This window comes from Dipodomys merriami, unplaced genomic scaffold, assembly GCF_024711535.1.
Source record: "Dipodomys merriami isolate MVZ:Mamm:240054 unplaced genomic scaffold, mDipMer1.0.p SCAF_17, whole genome shotgun sequence".
In the NCBI taxonomy this organism is placed as follows: domain Eukaryota; kingdom Metazoa; phylum Chordata; class Mammalia; order Rodentia; family Heteromyidae; genus Dipodomys; species Dipodomys merriami.
In genome coordinates this window covers 14,091,087-14,114,556 of record NW_027203048.1, presented here as the reverse complement: position 1 = coordinate 14,114,556, position 23,470 = coordinate 14,091,087, and the positions used below count along the sequence as shown (strand labels likewise).

At 37.7% G+C, this 23,470-nt stretch overlaps 1 protein-coding gene across 8 annotated transcripts in view; it reads right to left on the bottom strand.

Moving 5' to 3' along the window:
* Birc6 (baculoviral IAP repeat containing 6) overlaps positions 1 to 23,470 on the bottom strand; it is a 212,273-nt gene that overhangs the window by 91,746 nt on the left and 97,057 nt on the right. For 5 of the 8 annotated variants that reach the window (XR_011372505.1, XM_070025332.1, XM_070025335.1 and 2 more), the window contains 11 exons: positions 23,171 to 23,390; positions 21,864 to 21,997; positions 20,613 to 20,750; positions 17,401 to 17,528; positions 12,344 to 12,475; positions 10,281 to 10,496; positions 8,184 to 8,367; positions 7,692 to 7,847; positions 5,475 to 5,608; positions 4,915 to 5,068; positions 82 to 198 (listed from right to left, as the gene is read on the bottom strand). Coding sequence is in view for 7 of the 8 variants with exons in the window: in XM_070025332.1 (XP_069881433.1) it covers positions 82 to 198; positions 4,915 to 5,068; positions 5,475 to 5,608; positions 7,692 to 7,847; positions 8,184 to 8,367; positions 10,281 to 10,496; positions 12,344 to 12,475; positions 17,401 to 17,528; positions 20,613 to 20,750; positions 21,864 to 21,997; positions 23,171 to 23,390 (1,713 nt within the window). In the remaining variant the exon portion in view is untranslated. The remainder of the gene's footprint in view (positions 1 to 81; positions 199 to 4,914; positions 5,069 to 5,474; positions 5,609 to 7,691; positions 7,848 to 8,183; positions 8,368 to 10,280; positions 10,497 to 12,343; positions 12,476 to 17,400; positions 17,529 to 20,612; positions 20,751 to 21,863; positions 21,998 to 23,170; positions 23,391 to 23,470) is intronic. The other 3 variants (XM_070025333.1, XM_070025334.1, XM_070025339.1) reach the window with 2 other exon arrangements.

Here is a 23,470-nt window from a genome sequence, read left to right as displayed (position 1 = left end):
AATCTGTTCTTGCTAAAATCACATGAAAATACTTGGGAAATAAATCCACTGCAATAATCTAACAATGATCATTTTACTTACAGGTAGGTGATGTGTTTGTTAATGCTTGCAAAATGGAATCGGCTTCAAGAGTAGACATCATTTTTAACATAAGTTCTGCTTGCTGTTCAAGTCCAACTTCCAGGCGAGCATCTAGGGCTACAGAAGCAATTAACAGAGGAAAACATTATTAGTGATTATCGTCATAAGATTATTACAGACATAAAAGTAATTTTCTTCATTATTATACAGGCCCTACCTCTTAAAATAAAATGTGTATGTTTTGAATATAAGAAAGAGTAAGGAATGTACCCTTTTAAAGATACAGCATGGCATATATTATCAGAGCTGGAGCAAGGAAAAATCCTGTTCAAAGGGGGTTAAAAATATGTCATTGGTTAAATAAGTGGGCTAAAGACTTAAAGAGAAACTTCTCTGAAGAGGAAAGAAGGATGGCCAACGGACACATGAAGAAATGCTCAACCTCCCTAGCCATAAAAGAAATGCAAATCAAAACAACATTGAGATACCACCTCATCCCAGTTCGAATGGCTATAATCAATAATTCATTAATAACAACAGATGCTGGAGGGGATGTGGACAGAAGGGAACCTTACTGCATTGTTGGTGGGAGTGTAAACTTGTTCAACCACTTTGGAAAGTAGTATGGAGGCTCCTCAAAAGACTCCACATAGAGCTCCCCTACGACCCAGCAATCCCACTTTTGGGCATTTACCCAAATATTCACAAACAAGACCACACTAAAGCTACCAGCACGACTATGTTTACTGCAGCCTTATTTACCATAGCTAAGATATGGAACCAACCCAGATGCCCCTCAGAAAATGAATGGATCAAGAAAATGTGGTATATATACACAAAGGAATTCTATGCCTCCATCAGAAAGAATGACATTGCCTCATTTGTTAGGAAATGGAAAGACTTGGAAAAACTTACATTAAGTGAAGTAAGCCAGGCCCAAAGAAACATAGGTCCCATGGTTTCCCTTATTTGCAATTACTAGTATATGTCTGAGACAAGCAGAAAAGGTCAGATAAGTTGATGTTAGGGAAATGAACCCTAAGATATGTATTCAAATATTTTTTTCTTTCATGCGATTGTTTCTAACACATTTATAAGATGATTTCTTTGTTGCTTTATATGTCCCTCCCCCACAGTATAACCCCTGCTTTCACTGTATTTGATGTTGTTATAATTTGTGGAGGGGAAGGGAAAAAACAAATCGTTTAAATAGGGATACAGGTGGATCCATTGCAACAATGAGACGTACAAGTCGTATGTCAAAAACGAACTATACAACTTTGGTAGGGGTGAGGGACGAGGGTTGGTTGGGGGGGGGTGTCAGGGGGAGGATGGGATGGGAAGGGGAAACAAAGGAGGAGGCTATAATGCTTGATAAGAAATGTACTCATTAACTTGCCCATGTAATTGTAACCCCTCTGTATTTTCACAATTTAAAAAAATGACATTGGTGATATAAATGCAGAAATTGGTTAATTAAAAACTTTAAGTGAAGACAATGGACCATATATATTAAGCTTTTTGTCTGCTGATGCTGGGAATGAACTCAAGACTTAGCACTCCCCTTGGCTTTTTCATGCCAAGGCTGGTGCTCTACCAATTATGCCATACTTCCACTACCAGCCTTTTGCTGGGTAATTGGAGATAAGGATCTCACAGAATTTTCTGCCTGGCTTTCTTCAAACAAACTGAGAGCCAGGTTTCTCATTCAGAAAGAAATATAACTGTTAAAACAAACCCTACAGTTTTATTGTAACTAGATATGTCAATGTGAATCTCCTATTTAATATACATAGGTAAATGTGTGTGTACAAACATACAAGTTTACTCTATCAAAAGGGCATGCGAAACAGGCACCAAAAATAGCAATAAGTGTGTATCACCAAAATTATAGTTTCTTAACTATATTCCACCTTTTAAAACTTGAAAATGCATTATATGATGCAAAAGGAAGGAAGGAAGGAAGGAAGGAAGGAAGGAAGGAAGGAAGGAAGGAAGGAAGGAAGGAAGGAAGGAAGGAAGGAAGGAAAGGAAGGAAGGAAGGAAGGAAGGAAGGAAGGAAGGAAGGAAGGAAGGAAGGAAGGAAGGAGGGAAGGAAGGAAGGAGGGAGGGAGGGAGGGAGGGAGGGAGGGAGGGAGGGAGGGAGGGAGGGAAGGCAGGCAGGCAGGCAGGCAGGCAGGCAGGCAGGCAGGCAGGCAGGCAGGACCAATTTCCAGATTGGGGCAAATAGAGTAAATGATGAGTTTGGGGCATTAGGTTTTTCTCCCAGAAGGAAAAATGCTCACAAAATGATAAGGACATCTCACACCTGTAATTCTAGCCTCTCAGGAGTCTTAAGATCTGAGGACCTCAATTCAAAACTAGCAGAAAAGTCCTTGTGACTCTTATTTCTAATTAACTACCAAAAACAAGAAGTAGAGTGGCTAAAATGGTAGCTAGTCTTGAGCACAAAATCTCAAGGACAGAGCCTAGGCCCAGTTTAAGCTCCAAGATGGGCACCAAAAAAAAAAATTTTTTTTTAATTAAAAATCTCAAAGAGACCACATTTAAGGAAATTCTATTCTCCAAGATTAAGACAATTTAGTCGGGTGCCAGTGGCTCATGCCTGTAATACTAGCTGTAGCTGCTCAGGAGGCTGAGATCTGAGGATCGCAGTTCAAAGCCAGCCTGGGCAGGAAAATCTGTAAGACTCTTCTTTCCAACCACCAGAAAAATCAGAAATAGGGCTGTGGCTCAAGTGGTAGAGTGCTAGCCTTGAGCTGAAGAGTTGAGGGACAGCACCCAGGCCAGGAGTTCAAGCCCCATGATTGACAAAAAAAAAAAGAAGAAGAAGAAGAAGAAGCTTAAGACAATTTAAATATCAAAAATAATCTTGTGACTTTACTTGATAATCATCAACTATACTTTAAAGGAGTTAAAATAGCTAGGCCCAAGAGTCACACCTGAAATCCTAGCAATGCAACAAGCTGAGATCTGAGGATCATGGCTGAAAACCAGATCAATTACTTTTCCAATTACCACCAGAAAAAGCTGAAACTAGAGCTGTGGCTCAAGTGATAGCGGGCTAGCCTTGAACACAAAAGCTCAGGACAATGCCAAGGACCAGTTACCTAGGACCTCCTATGAAAATGCACATGTGAGCATGTGCACACACACGTGCACATACACATGCGCACGCGCGCGCGCACACACACACACACACACACTCACAAGCCTAATAATAAAATGCAAGGAGAAAAATAGACTATGATTTCTGCAACAAGCTGCTAAGATACATAACTTGAATCCAAAACATAAGGAAACAATATAAACACGAATTTGGAAGGAGGAATTTATCAAACAACATTATTGTTTTCAAAATTGTCAAGGTCATTAAAATCAGCTTTTTCCAACTGAACAAGACAAAAGAGATACCACAACTATTTGAATGCATGGTTTTGCACTGGGTCCATGTGTGTAAGTGATATTATATGGAAAATTGCTAAAAGTTAACTCTCAGTATAGAACATTAGTAAATTTCCTAATTTCGGTGAAATGTTTCCTCATTGTTTATGTAGAAAAATGTCAAGCTTTTTAAATCAAACAACAACAAAAATAATAGATTAATAACTTGGTCTGAAAAAGGTTTAAAGAGGTTTAAGTAACAAACATTTAGTAAACTTGCAAAAAAAAAAAAAAATTTTTTTTTTTTTGGTGCTGGTCATGGGGCTTGACCTCAGGAGTCTGGGTGCTGTTCCTGAACTTCTTTGCTAAAGGTTAGCTTAGCACTCTAGCACTTAAGCCACATCTCTACTTCCAGCTTTTTGGTGGTTAATTGGGGATAAGTCTCACAGACTTTCCCGTCCAGGCTGGCTTTGAATTATGATCCTCAGATCTCAGTCTCTTGAGTGACTAGAATTACAGGTGGAAGCCACCAGTGCCTGGCTCAAGATTTCTTTTTTTTTTTTTTTTTTTTTTTGGGGGGGGTAGTTATGGGGCATGAATTCTGTCTCTCAGCTCTTCATCTCAAGGATAGCACTCTACCACTTGAGCCACTGTGCTACTTCCTGTTTTCTGAGTGGTTTACTGGAGGGAAGAGTCTCACAGACTGCTCAGGCTGGCTTTGAACCGCAATCCTCAGATCTCAACCTCCTGAGTAGCTAGGATTACAGGCATGAGCTAAGCAGTACCTAACTTAAGATTTCTATTTTTTAAAGTATATGTTTAATGCCTAAATTAGTAAATATTCAATATTTATAAATATTTAATAATGAAAGCGAATTAAAACAAAATCATTACCAACAATCCTCAATACTTTTATCTCTTTTTTGAAGTTCCAAACACAGTGACAAGAGAATGCTGCAAATGGTATTCACAATACAACTTGATAATAAACCTTCCTAGAAATACTCCCAGACTTAATTTTTCAACAAAGTATTCATAAATTTACAACTTGCATTTGTTTGCTTTTGAGACTGGATCTTGTCCAGAAGTCAGAGATGGGCTGTCACACATAAGTATCTTGAGTGCTGGGATTAAGACTTATATCACCCAGACCAGTTGAACAAGTTGTTTTCTTTTTTTGAGGGGGGGGGGGGGGGCGGTCATGGGGCCTGAACTCTGGGCCTGGGCGCTGTCCCTCAGCAATTCAGCTCAAGGCTAGCGCTCTACCACTTGAGCCGCAGTGCCACTTCCAGTTTTTTTCTTTTTGCTTATGTGGTGCTGAGGAATCGAACCCAGGGCCTCGTGCATGCAAGGCAAGCGCTCTACCACTGAGCCACCTTCCCAGGCTGAACAAGTTGTTTTCAAGAACAGTATAAGCCTTAAAATATTCAAGCACACACACACACTTACCCTGAGACACTGATACACTAACTGTCTGTGATCCATTCTTTTCTGTATTTGCTGGTGGCTTTGCTACAGGAATTCCCAGACCTCCAATGTAAGGGTTGTAATTGTAGGTACCAAACTCAGCACCCCAATAATCATACCATGTACTGCTTATTGGCTTAAAAAAGATGGAAAAAATTGTGATTAACTTTTTCTTTCCTTATGAGTAACAAATTTACATAATTTAAACTTAAACTGAACTAAACACTAACACTCTCCACACCTTTTAAATTCTCACAACCTATTCATAATTAAAAATATTTACAAAAACTTATAATTCATTTTCAACAGTGTCTATTGAGTACCACTGCTACATTTGTTCGTTCAGCCTTATAGCACAAGTTGTTTTTTTTAAGATTACCTCCATTTCATTCCTTTTCTATAGTGTATGTATATATATATTTAAGGTATTTTGAATATACTGATTGGCTATTTAGAAACATCTACTTTTCTCTTTTAAATAATTAATACAAAAGAAGTCTAAGAAAAAAACTTGTGTTGCAAAGAATGTTCTAACAACATACCTTGAAAACTTTGGCTGCGAGAGGATCCTTTTCCAAATCAATATCTAAAGGATCAATGTCAACTTCCATTAGATCTTGAAGTAGCTCAAGATCAATTTCTTTATCTTTTTCCAAAGAAGAAAGAGGAGGTGTACCTTCAAATAATTGAAAAAAACTTATTGGTGAGTAATTAACATAAACTTAAATGAAACATTCCTTTTAGTTGCAAAAAACAATGTATTTTCCTCTAAGGAATATTGCAGGGCACTGGTGGTTCACCTTTATAATCCTATTCAGTAACCTGAAATCTAAGAATAGCAGTTCAAAGCCAGCTAGGGCAGTAAAGTCCATGAGACTATTCTCTCTAATTAAGCACCAAAAAGCTGAAAGTTCAGGGAGAATGTCCAGGGCCTGAGTTCAAGACCTAAAACTGGCTACAAAAAAAAAAAAAAAAAGTATGCCTGATTTTAAAAACTACATTTTTACAAATCAACAAGTAACTGTTAATCAGTATGGAAATGTATCACTCCATAAAATATAATAAAAATAAAAGGCAATGAAGTTTTGGTTTTGTTTTCTCCCCTCCCTGGTCCTGGGGCTTAAACTCGGCCTACGTGCTATCCTGAGCTTTTTTATTTTCAAGGCTAACCCACTACTACTTGAGCCACAGCTAAACTTCTGGATTTTAGGGGAGGAGGAGGAAGGTACAGGGAGAGGAATGGGGAATGGGAAATGGGTGGGTAGTTAATTGGAGATGAGAGCCTCAAGGAGTTTCCTGCTTGGGCTGGCTTCAAAGTACATTCCTCAGATCTCAGCCTCCTGAGTAGCTAGGATTTTAGGCAAGAGCCACCAATGCCTCGCAAAATACCAAAATTTAAAGAACTAGCGCAAGGCTATTTCATGGTATTTTCATTAGGAAATCAACTATCTTCCTAAATAAAGTATGTAGCACAAAGTTTGTGATTCATAATAACCATTAACATTTCTAGAATGAGTAATATTACTAGCTACGTTATATTGATTACATAATTCATCCTTACAGTATTTTAAACACTATTTATATCTAGTACAAATTGAAACGCATAGGTTCAAGTTATAAAACCATTATTTACCTTATTTTTAATTTAGTAATTAGAAATTAATTTAATCTTAAATTTTAAGTAACTTTCTATAGCATATAACACTCAATTTCCTATCTTTCTCATTCAGTTATTTAACATGTATTTATAAAATAGCTAAAATAAATACTAGCCTTTGCTAGCATTTCAGTATAAATACATGAAGACTAATAATACAGTTCTCTGCTCTTCAACAGTCAAAGAGTGGAGATGCACTATAACTAAACTACAACATGATAGATATGTGCTGGCAGAGCACAGCGGAAATAAAGTGGGCACAGCTCTCAATTCTGCTGGGAGTGACAGTGAACAACTCTTGGAGGCAGGCCTGACTTATAATTTGAGATATGGAGGACTTTATCATGAAGAAAAAGAGTAAATTTAATTCGCATAAAGAGAATACCATGTAAAAGTGATTAGCAAATCTAAGATTAAGGAACAACAAAGAGTTGAAAATAACGACCATCTTACACCTTTGGAACAATAACAAAAATAGTATTTTGAAAAGGAAGGAACAGCCAGATCATGATGAACTGTGCATGCAAATTTCAAATCAAATTTATTTAAAGAAAGCACCTTAAAGTACCTCAAAATCTGGATCTTTAATCTCATCTTGAACACTACGTTTCTTTTTCTTTCTTTTTTTGGTTGGTTGTAGGGATTGAACTCTGGGCCTGGGACTATCTCAGAGCTCTTTTTACTCAAAACTAGTGCTCTACCACCTTGAACTCCAGCTCCACTTCCAGTTTTTGAGTGGTTAACTGGAGGTAAGAATCTCATGGTGACTTTTCTGCAATTCTCAGATCTCAGCCTCCTGAGTAGCCAGGATTACAGGCATGAGCCACTGGTGACCAGATGAACACTCAGCTCAAGTATTTTCTACACATTTTAATCAACATATATAATCAAAATAAGCAGAATATTAGGAAATAATAATATTTTCATACTTTCAAACTACCAATGTAAAATGTATTTATCAAGACAATAATTTGATGTTTATAATACCAAAGGTATAACAGAAAAACGTAAAAATCAATTTAATACTTTAGTATTATTCTTTGAGTCATACTTTCATTTACTGTAAGTAACTAAAGGATATTGTGAATACATTAAGATTTACCTGTTATATCATGTGTCAAAGGCTCATCTATCGTTTCCAGCAACTGAACAGAAGACTGCTGCAGAGAGTCATCAGAGTCACCAGCTGTAGCTCCCACATCATCCCCCACTGGTCCTTCCTCCATGGCTTCTGCAGCTATGGGAGCCAACAATTCCCCTGTATTTGATGAGAGAAGTCTAAGCACTTGAAAAATATACACATTCTTATTATCGCTATTTGTTTAACAAATAAAGAAACATAGGGGCAGTGATTTTCTCGGTGTCCTATAAAGAACTAGATAAGCAGCATGCCACTGGTATTGAAAACGTCTAAAAGCTAACATTTACCCACAATGTCAACATAATTAAATACAAAAGTAATATTAAATAGTTGCTAATATTATAACATTGTTCAAAAGAACTCTTATGTTTTTAAGTTGCAATGTCCTTCAAGGAGTATTGTAACGAAGAACGACAACTTAATTGATATACCAAAGAAAAAATACTGACAAACCTGCTAAAATATCCTGTAGCATACAAGTCAAGGAATACTGAGCCCATGCACCACCCCAAGATATGTCTCCTCTATTGAAGTCAGTTCCAACCAAAAGTAACAGCAGTCTTTCCAGTTGTGGTTCATTCACAATCTCACACAAATGAATAGTTGGCCTTGTGGCATTTGCAATGCGTGCAAGAACCTGTAATACATTTTACAGAATCATAACTATCAAAATTAAAAAATAATACTAGCAAATACACAGGTAGTGGAAACATGTTTCTTAGGAGGGGGGAAAGGGGGAGCACATGAATGGAAGGAGGAAGGATGAGCAAATGCAATTATTATAGTCAATGTACACTGAGTAAAAACTGAACTATGTAACCTGAGGGTAGGAATGGGAGGGGGAAAACAGAAGAGAAAAACAGAAGAGGTGACATGGTCAAGATACATTATATTCATGACCTGACTTTCGGAATTGTAACCTCTTTGTACAACTACTTATTAATAAAATTTCAAAAAGAGAAAGCATAAAAATGCATAAATAAATTGCAATCAATCAACACTTTGGCACTTTGGTAATGATTCATATATGATTTTAGTGTCAAATAGTCCCTTAAGAACTGGTATCATTGGGCTGGAAAGGTGGCTCAGTGGTAGAGCGCTTGCCTTGCATGCATTAAGGCCCTGGGTTTGATTCCTCAGCACCACATAAGAAAAAAAGAAAAAAAGCCAGAAGTGGTGCTGTGGCTCAAGTGGTAGAGCACTAGCCTTAGCTAAAGAGCTGAGGGACAGCACCCAGGCCAAGAGTTCAGGCCCCACGACCGGACCCCCCCACCCCCAAAAAAAAGAACTGGTATCATAACACAAGACAAAGAATGTTTTCCGCCTGGCGCCGGTGGCACACGCCTGTAATCCTAACTATTCAGGAGGCTGAGATCTGAGGATCACTGTTCAAAGCCAGCCGGGGCAGGATAGTCCGTGAGACTCTTATCTCCAATAAACCATTGGAAAACCAGAAGTGGCACTGTGGCTCAAGTGATAGAGAGCTCACCTTGCGCTGAAGAGTGCAGGGACAGCACCCAGGCCCCACTACCGACCAAAAAAAAAAAAGAATGTTTTCCTAGAAAGAGGCTCCTGGGGGGGGGGGGGGGGGGGAAAGGTGGGGGCGGGCGGAGTCAATCACTTAAAATAGAATAGGAAAATATATAATCAAATAGATTAAATATCAAGTCAGAGTGGAATACCTAAAAATCATAACTATTAAAAAAAAAAAAAAAGAACATGCTATAAGAAAGCAATCATAGCCAGGCACCAGTAGCACCTGTAATCCTAGCTCAGGAGGCCAAGATCTGAGGATCACAGTTCAAAGCCAGCCCAGTGAAAAGTCAGTGAAATTCCAATCTCCAATTAACCACCAGAAAACCAGAAGTGGTGCTGTGGCTCAAAGTGGTAGAACACTAGCCTTGAGCAAAAAGAGCTCAGGGACAGTGCCTAGACCCAGAGTTCAAGTCCCATGATCGACCAAAAAGGAAAGAAAAAAGGAAAAAAAGAAAGAAAGAAAACAATATTTTTTGGGGGGGGCGGGGGTGATCATGGGGCCTGAACTCTGGGTCTGGGCGCTGTCCCTCAGCTCTTCAGCTCAAGGCTAGCACCCTACCACTTGAGCCACAGTGCTACTTCCAGCTTTTTTCTGCTTATGTGGTGCTGAGGAATTGAACCCAGGGCCTCATGCATGCAGGGCAAGCAGTCTACCACTGAGCCACCTTCCCAGCCCAAGAAAACAATCTTGACAATAAAAGTCTTTAGGAAAAAATCATTTGACACACATATATATATGTATATTGGCTATTTTAATTAAGATAACAAAAGTAAGTCTGAAATAAGTATTCCCAAATTATTTATATTTCAAGCCCTCAAAATATAAACCAATTAAACTTTAAACCATTTCCCTTAGGAATATGTCTTTAAAAATGTTTAACCTAAGTAATTGTAAAAAAACAAAACCAAAGGAGTTATAATTTTTCTTAATCAAAATCAATTTAAAACATCATCCATTCCAAGTACATTCTTGGACCCTATATACTTACAGATTATACATAGTAGTTGACTTACCTTACAAACAAATAGTAAGAGATCTGCATGACATGTAAAATCCATTGAGAGGAGAAATAAAACAAGTTTTTGGACTACTGAAATACAACGTTCATGTGCCAGAGTAAATGGCAGTGGCTCTATCTCTGGACTTTCTTTTGTTGTTGTAACTTCTGTGTCTATATTTGAACGGGACCATTCTGCTGTCCGACGCAAACGTATTAAATCTTTGAAATGCTGGATAAAAAATTTACAGTAATAAAATCACTGATTAGTTCATGAACATTATCAGTATATATTTATATATGAAAGGAAAATATTAACATACAACATCTAACAAAAATTTTACATAAACCATACATTCAAAGGTAAAGTTTATTAAAATCTATAATCAATATTTCCTAGTGAGGCTAAGTTGATTAGTATATAACAGAATTTCAGAAAAATAAAATTCTACAAAAAGGCCATTGGAAAATATTAGGCCAACTCTACCCATTTAAGTAAATATTATCAAAACATCCTAAATGTAATTTATACAAAGTTGGTGATAAAGAAAACTTTTTTTCTTTTCTTTATTTTTTGGGGGGGGTGTTGAGGGGGGGGGGGTCAGTCGAGGAGCTTGAACTCTGGGCCTGGGTACTGTCCCTCAGCTCTTCAGCTCAAGGCTAGTGCTCTACCACTTGAGCTACAGCGCCACCTCTGGTTTTCTGAGTGCTTTATTGGAGATAAAAGTCTCACAGACTTTCCTGCCCACGCTGGCTCTGAACCGTGATTCCTCAGATCTCAGCCTCCTGTGTAGCTGATTACAGGAGTGAGCCACCTGCACCCGGCTAACTTTTTTTTGTTTTTGTTTTTGTTTTGGTCCAGTTGTGGAGCCTGAACTCTGGGCCTGGGCGCTGTCCCTCAGCTCTTCAGCTCAAGGCTAGCGCTCTACCACTTGAGCCACAGCGCCACTTCCGGCTTTTTTCTTTTTGCTTATGTGGTGCTGAGGAATCGAACCCAGGGCCTCATGCATGCAAGGCAAGCGCTCTACCACTGAGCCATACTTCCCAGCCCCCGGCTAACTTTTTAACCTGGCAAGGCAGTGTTTTCCTGTAATTCTAACAGAGACAAAAGAATAATGATTTGAGGCCAAACAACCTATGTCAAAAACACAGTAAGATGGTACACACCATGATCTCACCTACTCAGAAGACTGATAGATGAAGCCTAAATCTAACAGGACTAGCTCAAAATAGTAGAGTGCTTTGAGTTAAATCCTTATTACAAAAAAAAAAAAAAAAAAAAGAATAGAAAACACACTGATTTTCAGTATTATGTTATTGTAATTATTCTAAAATGTACGCTAGTTCCATATTTATAGAAACAAACTTTTTGACATATGCACATATACATATATACAAACACATATGTACATATTATACACCAAATTACTATTCTTAAATTTTATGAGGCTCTTTTTGAGACCGGTTCTTATCATGTAGTCCTGGCTGGACTTGAACTCAGAATCCTCCTGCCTGAGGCTAGGCTCCCAAGTGCTAGGACTATAGGCGTGTGGCATCATGCCAGGCAATTTTTAACTACTACTTAAATATCACACTAAGTCTGCATTTGCATGTGGAAAAGACAAGCTACATTCAGGTTTGTGTATCAGTAGATCCAAAACAAGTTTCTGTTCTAAACCACTGAAAATCTTTCAAAACAAAACTAAGGGAAACAGAGATGTCAAAGTTTTTACTTTAAATAGATTTTAGTTTTTTAAATAGCATCAATGGTTGTTCTGTACACTTGTGTATTAAACTATGACAGTACTAAATAGGACCTTCAAATGCTACCTGGGAAAAACTGTCTATTGATTCATATCTTCAATTTAATCTACCTCAATCCACTTGAAGGTAATACACCGGGAACAATAAAGCCCTATGTTTATATTTGAGTTAAAAGCTAACCAATTTTCTATTGATAAGCAGAACAAATTATGTTTAAATCTGCTAATCTTGATAAAAGATTACCTTAAAAATTTAAAAATACTAAAAAGAAAATCACTATTCTGAGATAATTACATTAAAAAGCATGTATCATACCTTTGAAGTAGCCTGCTTTAGTTTTGCTTGCTCTACCAGGAGTTTATATGATGATCCTTTATTACTTTGTATTTTTTCTTTCTCCATCTGTTCCACCAAAGCCTTCTGCTTTGCTTTTAGTAGGTTAAGTTGCTTAAAATAAAAATAAACTTGATCTTAAAAATAACAATGTTAAAGTGAACGGAGGGGTAAAAATGCCCAAGAAGCATTGTACTTATAATCTGACATAAAATTGTAACCCTTTGTACAACTCCTTAATGATAATTTTTTAATATTAAAAACAAAAACTGTAAATCATTATAATCCTCTCATGTAGTAATGAGACACATAGGAATATATATGTGTTTTTGGTTTTTTTTTTTGGCCAATATAGAGGCTGAACTCAGGGGTTGGTACTATTGCTTTCTTTCTCTCCTCTACCCCCACAATTTCCCTTAGCTCACAGCCTGCCCTCTACCATTTGGGCCACACCTCTACTTTCATCTTATGGCTGGTTAATTGGATACAGTGACTTAGGCCAGTGATCTTAGCTACTTAGGAGGGAGATACTGGGAGGAACATCAGTTTACTGCCAGCCCAATCAAAATGATAGACTCCATCTCAATCAATAAGGTGCCATGGCCGGCGCTGGTGGCTCATGCCTATAATCCTAGCTACTCAGGAGGCTGAGATCTGAGGATCTTTGAACAAGCCAGCCCAGGTAAGAAAGTCCTTTGAGACTCTTATCTCAAATAAACCACTAGAATACTGGAAGTGGCGTTGTGGCTCAAGCAGTAGAGAGCTTGCCTTGAGCTGAAGAGCATACAAACAGCACCCAAGCCCAGAGTTGAAGCCCCATGACTGACCCCCCCCCCAAAAAAAAGGGTGCCATGGTGGTACACACCTGTCATTCCAGCTATGCAGGAATGTAATAGGAGTATCACAGTCTAAACTAGTCGGGATAAAAATGAGGGAGCCTATCCAAAAAGTATATAAAATAAAAATAAATTTAAAAAAACACTAGAAATGTGGTAGAGTGCCAGCCTAGCAAGTGGAAGACAATGAGTTCAAATTCCAGTACCACCTCCATAAAAAACAATCAGAGAATCATAAAGACTGTTGTACAAGCAAACTCTATACTCTCTCTATTTTTTTTGAGGGTTGTGGGGCTTGAACTCTGGGCCTGAGCACTGTCCTCAGCTTTTCAGCTCAAGGCAAGAGCTCCATCACTTGAGCCACAGCACCACTTCCCGTTTTCTGAGTGGTTTATTGGAGCTGAGAGTCACATGGAATTTCCTGCCCAGGCTGGCTTTGATCCTCACTGAGTAAGCTAGGATTACAGGTGTGAGCCACCAATGCCCAGCTACTCTGTATTTTTAATAGTAAAAAGAAACTGTTTGCTTTTTAAATGTTTAGGATTTTTTTATTTAAAAAAAAAAATTTTTTTTGGGTCCAGTCATGGGGCCTGTACTCTGGGCCTGGGCGCTGTCCCTCAGCTCTTCCGCTCAAGGCTAGCGCTCTACCACTTGAGCCACAGCGCAACTTCCAGCTTTTGTCTTTTTGCTTATGTGGTGCTGAGGAATCGAACCTAGGGCCTCAGGCATGCAAGGCAAGCGCTCTACCACTGAGCCACCTTCCCAGACCAATGTTTAGGATTTGTAAAGGATTCTTAATTTTGCTTTGATAGGAATTTCCATAGAGAATAGTAAATATATTGGTGTGACTGTGTTTAATGGTTTTTTTTTAATTCAAATAACCATAGACTTACATGCAAACTTTGAGAAAGAGTATATCTTAGCCCGACACCAGTAACTTAGGTCTATAACCCTAACTACTCAGGAGGCTGACATCCAGAAGTTCAAAATTCAAAGCCAGCCAGTATAGTAAATTCTATGAGACTTCATCTCCAAAAATGATCAACAATAAGTAAGACTGAAGGTATGGCTCATGTAGCAGAGCGCAAGTAAGCCCTTCAGTTCAAACCCCAGCATGACCAAGAATGGAGAAAAAGGAGGGAAGGAGGGAAGGAGAGAGGGAGGGAAGGAGGGAGGGATAAAGGGAGGGAGGAAGGAAAGAAGGCCAGCTCTTTATAGGAGGACCCAGCAAGAGGTGGCATCTTTAAAGCAAAGAAGCCTTCTAAACACTCGATTTGATAGTGTATTGATTTTAGATGTCCCTGCCTCACACTTGCTAGGCAAATGCTCTACCACTGAACTATATCACTAACCTGCACTGATGCTTGTTAAATCAATTAGACAGTGTGAGTGGAAACATCTAAAGCAATATAAATGCAACAGAATTCCATAAACTCCTGAGTGACCCATTACTGAACTGACCAGATCAACTTCTGATGTTGTCAACTTCCTGACAATGATCACCAAAGGCCTCTAATGCAGAAATCTGCAAGTCCAGTATATTAGGCTTGGATACTCAAAACATACATTCTCCAACTGCCTACTCCAATTATATTTTCGATTGGGAGACCCACAGTTAAAATATGCAACAAGTATAATCAAAAGAAAATATAATTTTAAATGAAATTAATTTTACTTATTGTTGAATTGCATTTTTTTTCTAAATTATCTGAGAGTAAGTTAGCAAACTGACATTCAGTCACCCTAAATATATTAGGGTTTATTTCCTAGAAATAATATCTTTTAATAAACACAATACAATCATCAAAATAATATTACTACTCTACCAAAAATTATTTCTTACACCACTTTCTAGTTTTACCAGTGAAATAATGTCCATAACAAAGAACTAAATAGTAACATTTAAAAAAGATGTGACAACAGGGTTTTGTTTTCAAATTCCATACACAAAATTAACTGTAGCAAGCATATACGTTATGCCCAAAAAATTTAAGTTGAATTTGAAAGAATGCAAGTTTCTAAAGATCAGTTAAAAGTACTTAAGAAGGGCTAGCACCAGTGGCTCATGCATGTAATCCCAGCTATTCAGGAGGCTGAGATCTGAGCATTATAGTTCAATGCCAGCTTGAACAAAGAAAAGCTGGAAGTGGTGCTCTGGCTCAAGTGGTAGAATACTAGCCTTGAGCAAAATTAAGCTCAGAGTCAGAGTCTAGGTACTACAGAAAAAAATGCACTTCACATTGTTGGAAAGCATCAGTTATCAAGTTTATAGATCAAAAACAAGAGAAAAATATTTAATGCCCATTCCAATGTTAAAAAAAAACCCAGGCTCAAAGCTCTCTTCACCATGATAAATCAAGATTTTTATATGAAATCTAATTTCACCTTAAGTAACTTAGACAAACATTACTTAACACATAGGAACTATTACAGGAATAGTGTTTCTGTAGAAAAGGGTAACTTTTTTTTTATCCTGGTATTAGGAAGATGCAAAGCATATACTCTACCATAAATCTCTAGAATAAGAATGTTTTTGTTTTACAGTAAGTATACTTAAGTCTTTACTCTATTTGCTGAGATTAAAAAAAAAAAAAAAAAAAGGAACAAAAACATAAGCCAAAAACTAAAGGGTTCATCAACAGGAAAATATTTAGGAACAAAGAATGGAATAGTATTCAGCAATAAAAAAAGTAAACTACTGATATACTCAATGTAAACCTCAAAAATAGCATTTTAAGAAAAAGAAACCATCAAGAAAAGAATACCTACTACATAATTCACAAACAATGCCTTAGAAAATCATTTAATAGGCCCAGGGTGGTAATCTCCACCTATAATCCCAGTTACTGGGAAGTGGGAAAGGAAGGGGCTTGGTTTAAGACTAACCCACATAAAAGTTAATAAAACCCCATCTCAAACAATGAACTAGATGTGGCGACTCACACCTGTCATCCCAACTACAGGGCAGGTGTAAAAGGAATTGTAGTCCAGGCAAGCAAAAATAAGAGACAATATCAGAAAAATAAGGGAAAAAAAGTATGACTCAACTGGTGGAAAACCTACCTGATAAGTTCAAAGCCCTGACTAGAAAACCTGATTATCACCAGAAAAAAAGAAAAAGGACCAAATACTCTCAATGGAATGCACAAATCTCAAGTTAACAAAATAAAGGAATTGAACAAAAAACACAGGATGATGAAAAGAGGAATTCAGGGAATCTATGGAACAAATTACATGGGAGTAAAAATCTGAATTAGTTATAAACAAAGGAATGAAAGTATAACTATACTAGGGAAGCATCTGCCTAATTTATAAGGCCTTGGGTATGATTCCCAGCACTGAAGAACAGAGGATGGTTGAAAGGGAGAGAAGAAAGAAGCATGGAGAAAAAGGACCATAAATTCAGTATTACTTAATATTTAAAAGTAAAATTAAAATCTACAAGTTGGAAAAGCAGATGACAGTGTCTGTCATCTGAAGATCAACCAGAAGACACTGAGTATTTATGGAAGAAATGGTACAATAAGGTTTTTATGTTAAAAAAACCATTTAAGTACCAGCACTGAAAGTAGGTCAGACTAAAGGAAGAAAAGGAGCGGAGAGGCCTAGGCAAAAGAAATGGTGATTACACTTACAATGGGTATAAGAGACATAAAAAGAAGTGAACTAGTTAGCTGGGCACATGGCACACACCTATAATCCCAGCTTCTTGGAACATTGAGATCAAGGTGATAGAGATCCATGGCCAGCTTGGAAACAAAAGACTTGAGACTCATTCTTGAGACTCCCTTCTTAACCAATTACTTGAGCATGGAAGTATGATCAACTTATTCCAGCTATAAGGGAAGCATAAATAGAAGGATTGCAGTCTAGACCAGCCAGGCAATATAGACCCTAAACCAAAAAATAATTACAGTGATCCACAGGATTGGGGACATGGCTTGAGTACTAGTGCCTGCCTACCAAGTACAAGGCTTTTAGTCCAAACCCCAGAAACACCAAAACAGAAAAGGTAAAGAGTTTAAAGAACATAACCAAAAAAACATACAAAGTAGGTATATTGCCATTTTACAAATAAGGTCTCTAAATTATCAAACCATCTCCCTACAGTAACTCATACCTATGATCTAAGAGCATATATATCTTACAATAACCCCAAAAATGACATCTCAAACATTTAAATAAAAAGTTTCCAGCTTTTACCTGTTTATGATGAACAAGCTGCTTTCGGATTTTTCTGGAATATAATCTATCAAGACTACTGCTGCCTTTGGAAGATCTACTTAAGCTCTGAGTATGCAGATTATTGTTAATGAAACTCCATTGGTTACCTACAATGGAAGAAGAAGTTACAGTAATAATTTTGATCAGCGTAATTTTAAAATACCTTTCTTACATAAAAAACTTCTAAGAACCACTATCAAAAAAATCAAGGCTAACATAACTTATTAGAAGACCTGCCAAAGACAATGACTGCCACTACTTTTACTGATAGTTTAAATTAAAAATTCTTTAAAGTCTCATTCATCCATTGTTAAAGATTGGTCTTTGTACAACACAGCTTTGAGAATGTGACTCAGTTATTGCAAATACACAAGCTATGTGTTTTTAGAGGCAAAAGAAACCCAGACTCTGAATAATTTCATTAATAACTGACAACGTAAGGTTAATGATTTAAAAACCAGGCTATAGATCTACATTTCTTTTATTTTGGAATGTGTCCAGTCAATGAGTTATTCTTTGTGAAAGTCAGGCCAAATACTATAGTATATCTATCTCTAATTCACTGTTAACAAGTTGCTTAACACTACATCTTTTCACCTTCTCTACTATACATTTATCAAGTGTTACTTCAAATCATCAAATCTTAAAAACATTCAACCAGGCCAAGGAATAGTGGCTTCTAAAGACTGCAATCTGAGGATCATAAAAAAAAGGCAAGGCAACCCAAGCAGGAAAGTCATGCAATTCTTATCTCTAATAAACCAGCAAAAAGCTGGAAGTGAAGCCATGGCTCAAGCGGCAGAGCACAAATCCTTAAGCAAAACAAAAACAAAAAACAAGCTCAATGACAGCACCCAAGCCCTGAGTTCAAGACCCAGTACCAGCACTTATTAATTCTGAATGCTACCTATTATACTCCAAATTTATGTTGTAGTTATTTTTGAATAATATATCTTACTACTATATCCATAACTGAGTAAACTAATAGGTCATATTTCAAAAACCAACATTAAAAAATTTCCTATATAGGGCTGGGAAGGTGGCTCAGTGGTAGAGTGTTTGCCTTGTATACATGAGGCCCTAGGTTTGATTCCTCAGCACCACATAAGCAGAAAAGGCCGGAAGTGGCACTTTGGCTCAGGGGTAGAATGCTAGCCTTGAGCTGAAGAGCTGAGGGACAGAGCCCAGGTCCAGAGTTTGGGCCCCAAAACTGGGAAAAAAAATTTATATATGAGAATACTTTCATCTTTCAAGACATATTATGTACCATTAACAGTAATAAAATACTTCAATGGAACTTTTAAAATAATGATAATGTTTAGAACTTCCAATTTTATGAACCTAGATGGAGATATTCTACATCAGATTTGGATACCTCAAATCTTTCATAAAAATCATTCATCAACTGGAATAATAAGAAGAAAACCTTTGGTCTTGACAAGTAATTTCCTTTAATTTTTGAGTCAGTTTGTGGTTCAAGAATTTTATTAAAGTTACAATTAGGAAGTGGAGGTGTGGCTTAAGTGGTAGAGTACCAGGCCCTGAGTTCAACCCTCAGTACAAGTACAAAAAAAAGTCACAAGTAAAAGAAAAAAGAATCTATGCCAAGCACTGGTGGCTAACACCTGTAATTCTAGCTACTCAGATGGCAAAGTTTGATGACAGCTCCTATAAAAAAAGTCCCTGAGACCCTTATCTCCAATGAACCACCAAAAAGGTCAAAGTAGAACTTTCGCTCAAGTGGTAGAGAACTATCCTTGAGAAAAAGCTCAAGCATAGCCAGGCAATGCTGGCTCATGCCCATAATAGTAGTTACTCAGGAGTATGGGATCTGAGGATTTTCAGCCAACTCAGGCAGGAAAGACCATTGTGAGACTCTTACCTCCAATAAACACCAAAAAGCCAGAAGTGGGATTGTGGGTAGAACAACAGCTTTAAGCACTAAAGCTCAGGGGCAATGCCCAGGCCTTCAGTTCAAGCCAAAGGACTGGCACACGCGCATGCACATAAGCGCGCACGCGCGTGCACACACACACACACACAAATCTAGAGTATGTAAAGACTACTGTATTACTCAATAATGATAAAAAAAAGAGTAACATAAAATATGAAAATCAAATTTAAAAATAGAAACCATACATTTCTGCTTCATAACATCCTTCTATATATGGTATTCTAATATATTTACAGAATTAATGCAATATGCCAATTAAAGTCTTAGGGTGCTAGTGGAAAAGATGAAAAGGACCATAATTCAAAGCCAGCCCTGGCAAGGAAGTCTGTAAGACCTCATCTCCAATTAGTTAGCAAAAGGCCACACTCAGAGGCAAGTGGTAGAGGGCCATCCAAACAAGCACTGGGCTCTGAGTTCTAACCCCATTATTTACAAAGAAAAAAAATTTTTAAATGATAGAGAAAAAGATTTAACCTCCACCACAGCACAACGAGGGGGGGAGGGAGGGAGGGATAAGGAAGGAAGGGAGGGAGAGAGGGAGGGAGGGAGGGGAGGGAAGGGAGGGAGGGAGGGAGGGAAATAAGGAAGGGAGACGTTAATCCTAGCTACTCAGGAGGTTACAATCTGAGGGCTCAAAGCTAGCCCCTACAGGAAAGTCTTTGAGATTATTTCCAAATAATAAACAAAAATCTGAAAGTGGAGGTATGGGTCAAGTGGTAGAGTGATAGCTTTGAGCACAAAAGCTCAGGGACAGTGACCAGGCTGAGTTAGTGCCCCAGAACCAGCACAAGAAACTAACAAAAAAGTTTGTGAAACACACTGATTTATTCTAAAACTAAAACTGACATCCAGACAAAAAATGATCTTCATTAAATATAAATTCTACCTATAAACAGATTCCTAAAGAATTAACTAAGGGGCTGGGAAGGTGGCTCAGTGGTAGAGCGCTTGCCTTGCATGCCTGAGGCCCTGGGTTCGATTCCTCAGCACCACATAAGAAAAAAGCCTGAAGTGGCGCTGTGGCTCAAGTGGTAGAGCGCTAACCTTGAGCTGAAGAGCTGAGGGACAGTGTCCAGGCCCAGAGTTCAGGCCCCATGACTGGACCAAAAAAAACAAAAAAAAGAGTTAACTAAAATAAATTACATACTGCTGGTATCTTCAGGCCAACAACCAGTTCTGGAACAAATGCGAAGTCACTCAAAATCCCCACCAACATATTATTATAAACTTCTGATACCTGTCAGAAGCCTCTCCCTGTCTTTACCATTCAAAGGTTTCTTTGTAGCTGTAGCTTCATCTTCAACAGTTGCAACATAATCTAGCAATCTGGACACCAACATAACAACCCAACTTATCATGGGAATGTCTAGTACTCCTAGAATTAAAAAGGGAAACCCAAGTAACTATAACAGTCCTAAAGAGGTCTGACAACAAACATATTACAAGTCCAGAAATACCATTACTAGTGATAATATACATTTCAGAATTACTCTGAAAAATAATAAATGACAGCTATTTCTTGACACAAAAATAGCAAACACAGTCATTATAGCCAATGGACATTATATAAAAAGTAAACTATGCAACCTGAGGGGAGGGGGGAAATGGCAGAGAATGACGGAAGGAGTTAACAATGACCAAGAAGCATTGTACTTATAACCTGATCGATGGAATTGAAATCCCTTTTATTACTACTACTACTATTACAACTAAAATAGAAGGCTGGGCTGGGAAGGTGGCTCAGTGGTAAGAGTGCTTGCCTTGCATGCATGAGCCCCTGGGTTTGCTTCCTCAGCACCACATAAGCAGAAAAAGCAGGAAGTGGTGCTGTGGCTCAAGTGGTAGAGCGCTAGCCTTGAGCTGAAGAACTGAGGGACAGTGCCCAGGCTCCATAACCGTCAAAAAAATAAATTAAATAAAATAGGTGTGCCCTGAATCCAACAGGTAATAATTTATGAACTGGAATAAAAAGCCCTAAGAATAAAACATCTAAATCAATTTACAATTCATATAGTACAAAATTATATTCTAAAGTTTATATTCTTTTTATTTTCTTGATCAAATAAAGCATCACATTGAGCACTATAGCAACTGTGTCTTAAAGTTTAAATTATATAAGAAACTCTGATTTTGTTCTAATAGTATAGAAAAAAATATATTGCTATCATTTAAAACATCAAAGCTGCTGGGTGCTGGTAATTCACGCCCATAATCCTAGCTACTCAGGAAGCTGAGATGTGAGAATCACAGTTTGAAGTCAGCATGAGCAGGAAGGTATATGAGGCTCTACAAGTAACCAGAAAAAAAGCCTGTAGTGGAGCTGTGGCTCAAGTGGTAGAGAGCTAGCCTTGAGCACAAAACATTAGGGGCAGCATCTAGGCCCTGAGGTCAAGCCCCAGGACGAATATAATAAATAAAATATTCTAAGGATATTGTGTAAGAACCTTAAGCTTGTACTTAAGGTAGCTGGTTTATATGAATATAATACCTTCTGTCCTCCTATGCATGGGTAACTCTGGCTGAAGAGGTGATAATAAATTATCCAAGAGATTAAGTAAGCTTTCCAATACTCCACAATTACTCAGTGATCTCTGACCAATGCAGGAAAGTAACATGAAGACCCTAAAAAGGAAGATAAATAATATGAGCAGCAAGAATCAACTTGCTTGTCTTCATAAATAATTTAAAATAAAAGTTAAAGTATTAAAGAAGATAGCTCTCTTAAAACTTTACTATTTCTTATGAAACAGTAACCCCTCTGTACATCACTTTTATACTAACAGTAAAAAAATTTTTAATGCATATTTCTGGTTTGCAAAGAAAGATTTACATGGAATATAAATTAAATATTAAAATAAACTTTTTCCCTCGTTATTGCTTTTTAGTTGATTTTAGTGTTATCTATAGGAAATCACGCATTGAGTAGTGAATCACAGAACTTTAAGTCTTAAAATAAAGATAGGCATAGTGACTCATACTATAACCCTAGTTACTTGGGAAGACTACAACCCAAGACCATCCCAGGCAAAAAGTTCATGAGGTCCCTATCTCAACAGAAGAAACTGAGCTTGAAGCTGTATCTTCTAGCTCCATAGGAAACATAAATAGGAGGGTGGCAGACCAGATTAGCCCAGACAAAAAGCTAGACCCTATCTCAAAAATAACCTAGAGTAAAAGGGCTGGAGGAGGGTTCAAGGGGCAGATCTCTTATCTAGCAAGTGCAAACCGTAATACAAAAAAAAAAAAAAAAAGTCAACTCTAACTATAAAGTAATATGATCTGATTGGAAAAAAAAACACCTACAAATCAGACCTGTAACTTTGATAGACTCAACTAGAAAAACCAAACAGTATAATAAGACTATATATAATATTCAACACAATACTGGGGCTCTTTACTGGGAATTGTCAAAAGACTTAAAAAACCTGTTTTCTAAGCTGGGCACCAGTGGCTCATGCCTGTAATCCTAGCTACTCAGGAGGCCCAAGCAGAAAAGTCTGTGAGACCATTATCTCTAATTGACCACCAAAAAACTGGAAGTGGTGCTGTGGCCCAAGTGGTAGAATGCTTACCTGCTTTTTCTCCATATTTAGTAACCCAATAAGCAAGCTTTGAAAAGCTAAACAATAAAATCTAGGGAAATATCTCAATGAGAGTGCCAGTTACCATGTACAAGCCCCCAACACTACAAGCAAATAAATGAATGAGTGAATAAGTAAATAAATAAGTAAATATTCAAGCTGACTGTGAGAATTACAAATTACCAGTAACAAATACTAACACTTTCTGACCTACCTATCCTGTGGAAAGATGAGAAGCTGCTCTGAATTGTACAATTCCTGAAGAACATTGGAAAGGAACTGACCCCACCATCTTTCACCACCACATAATTGAACCAACAAAAGGCCAGTATGGAGCCGTATCTTTGGGGTTCCGCTGATGCACAAGTGTTTAAAGAGTTCTTCACAGGCCTGAGCATGAAATGTACTCTGCAGAACTGCTGGGACAGAGTGGCCTATTACGAGAGAGAAAACATCAAGACTTCATCTGTAGTATATGGTGGCTTATCCCATTCCATTTACACTACTATTGATT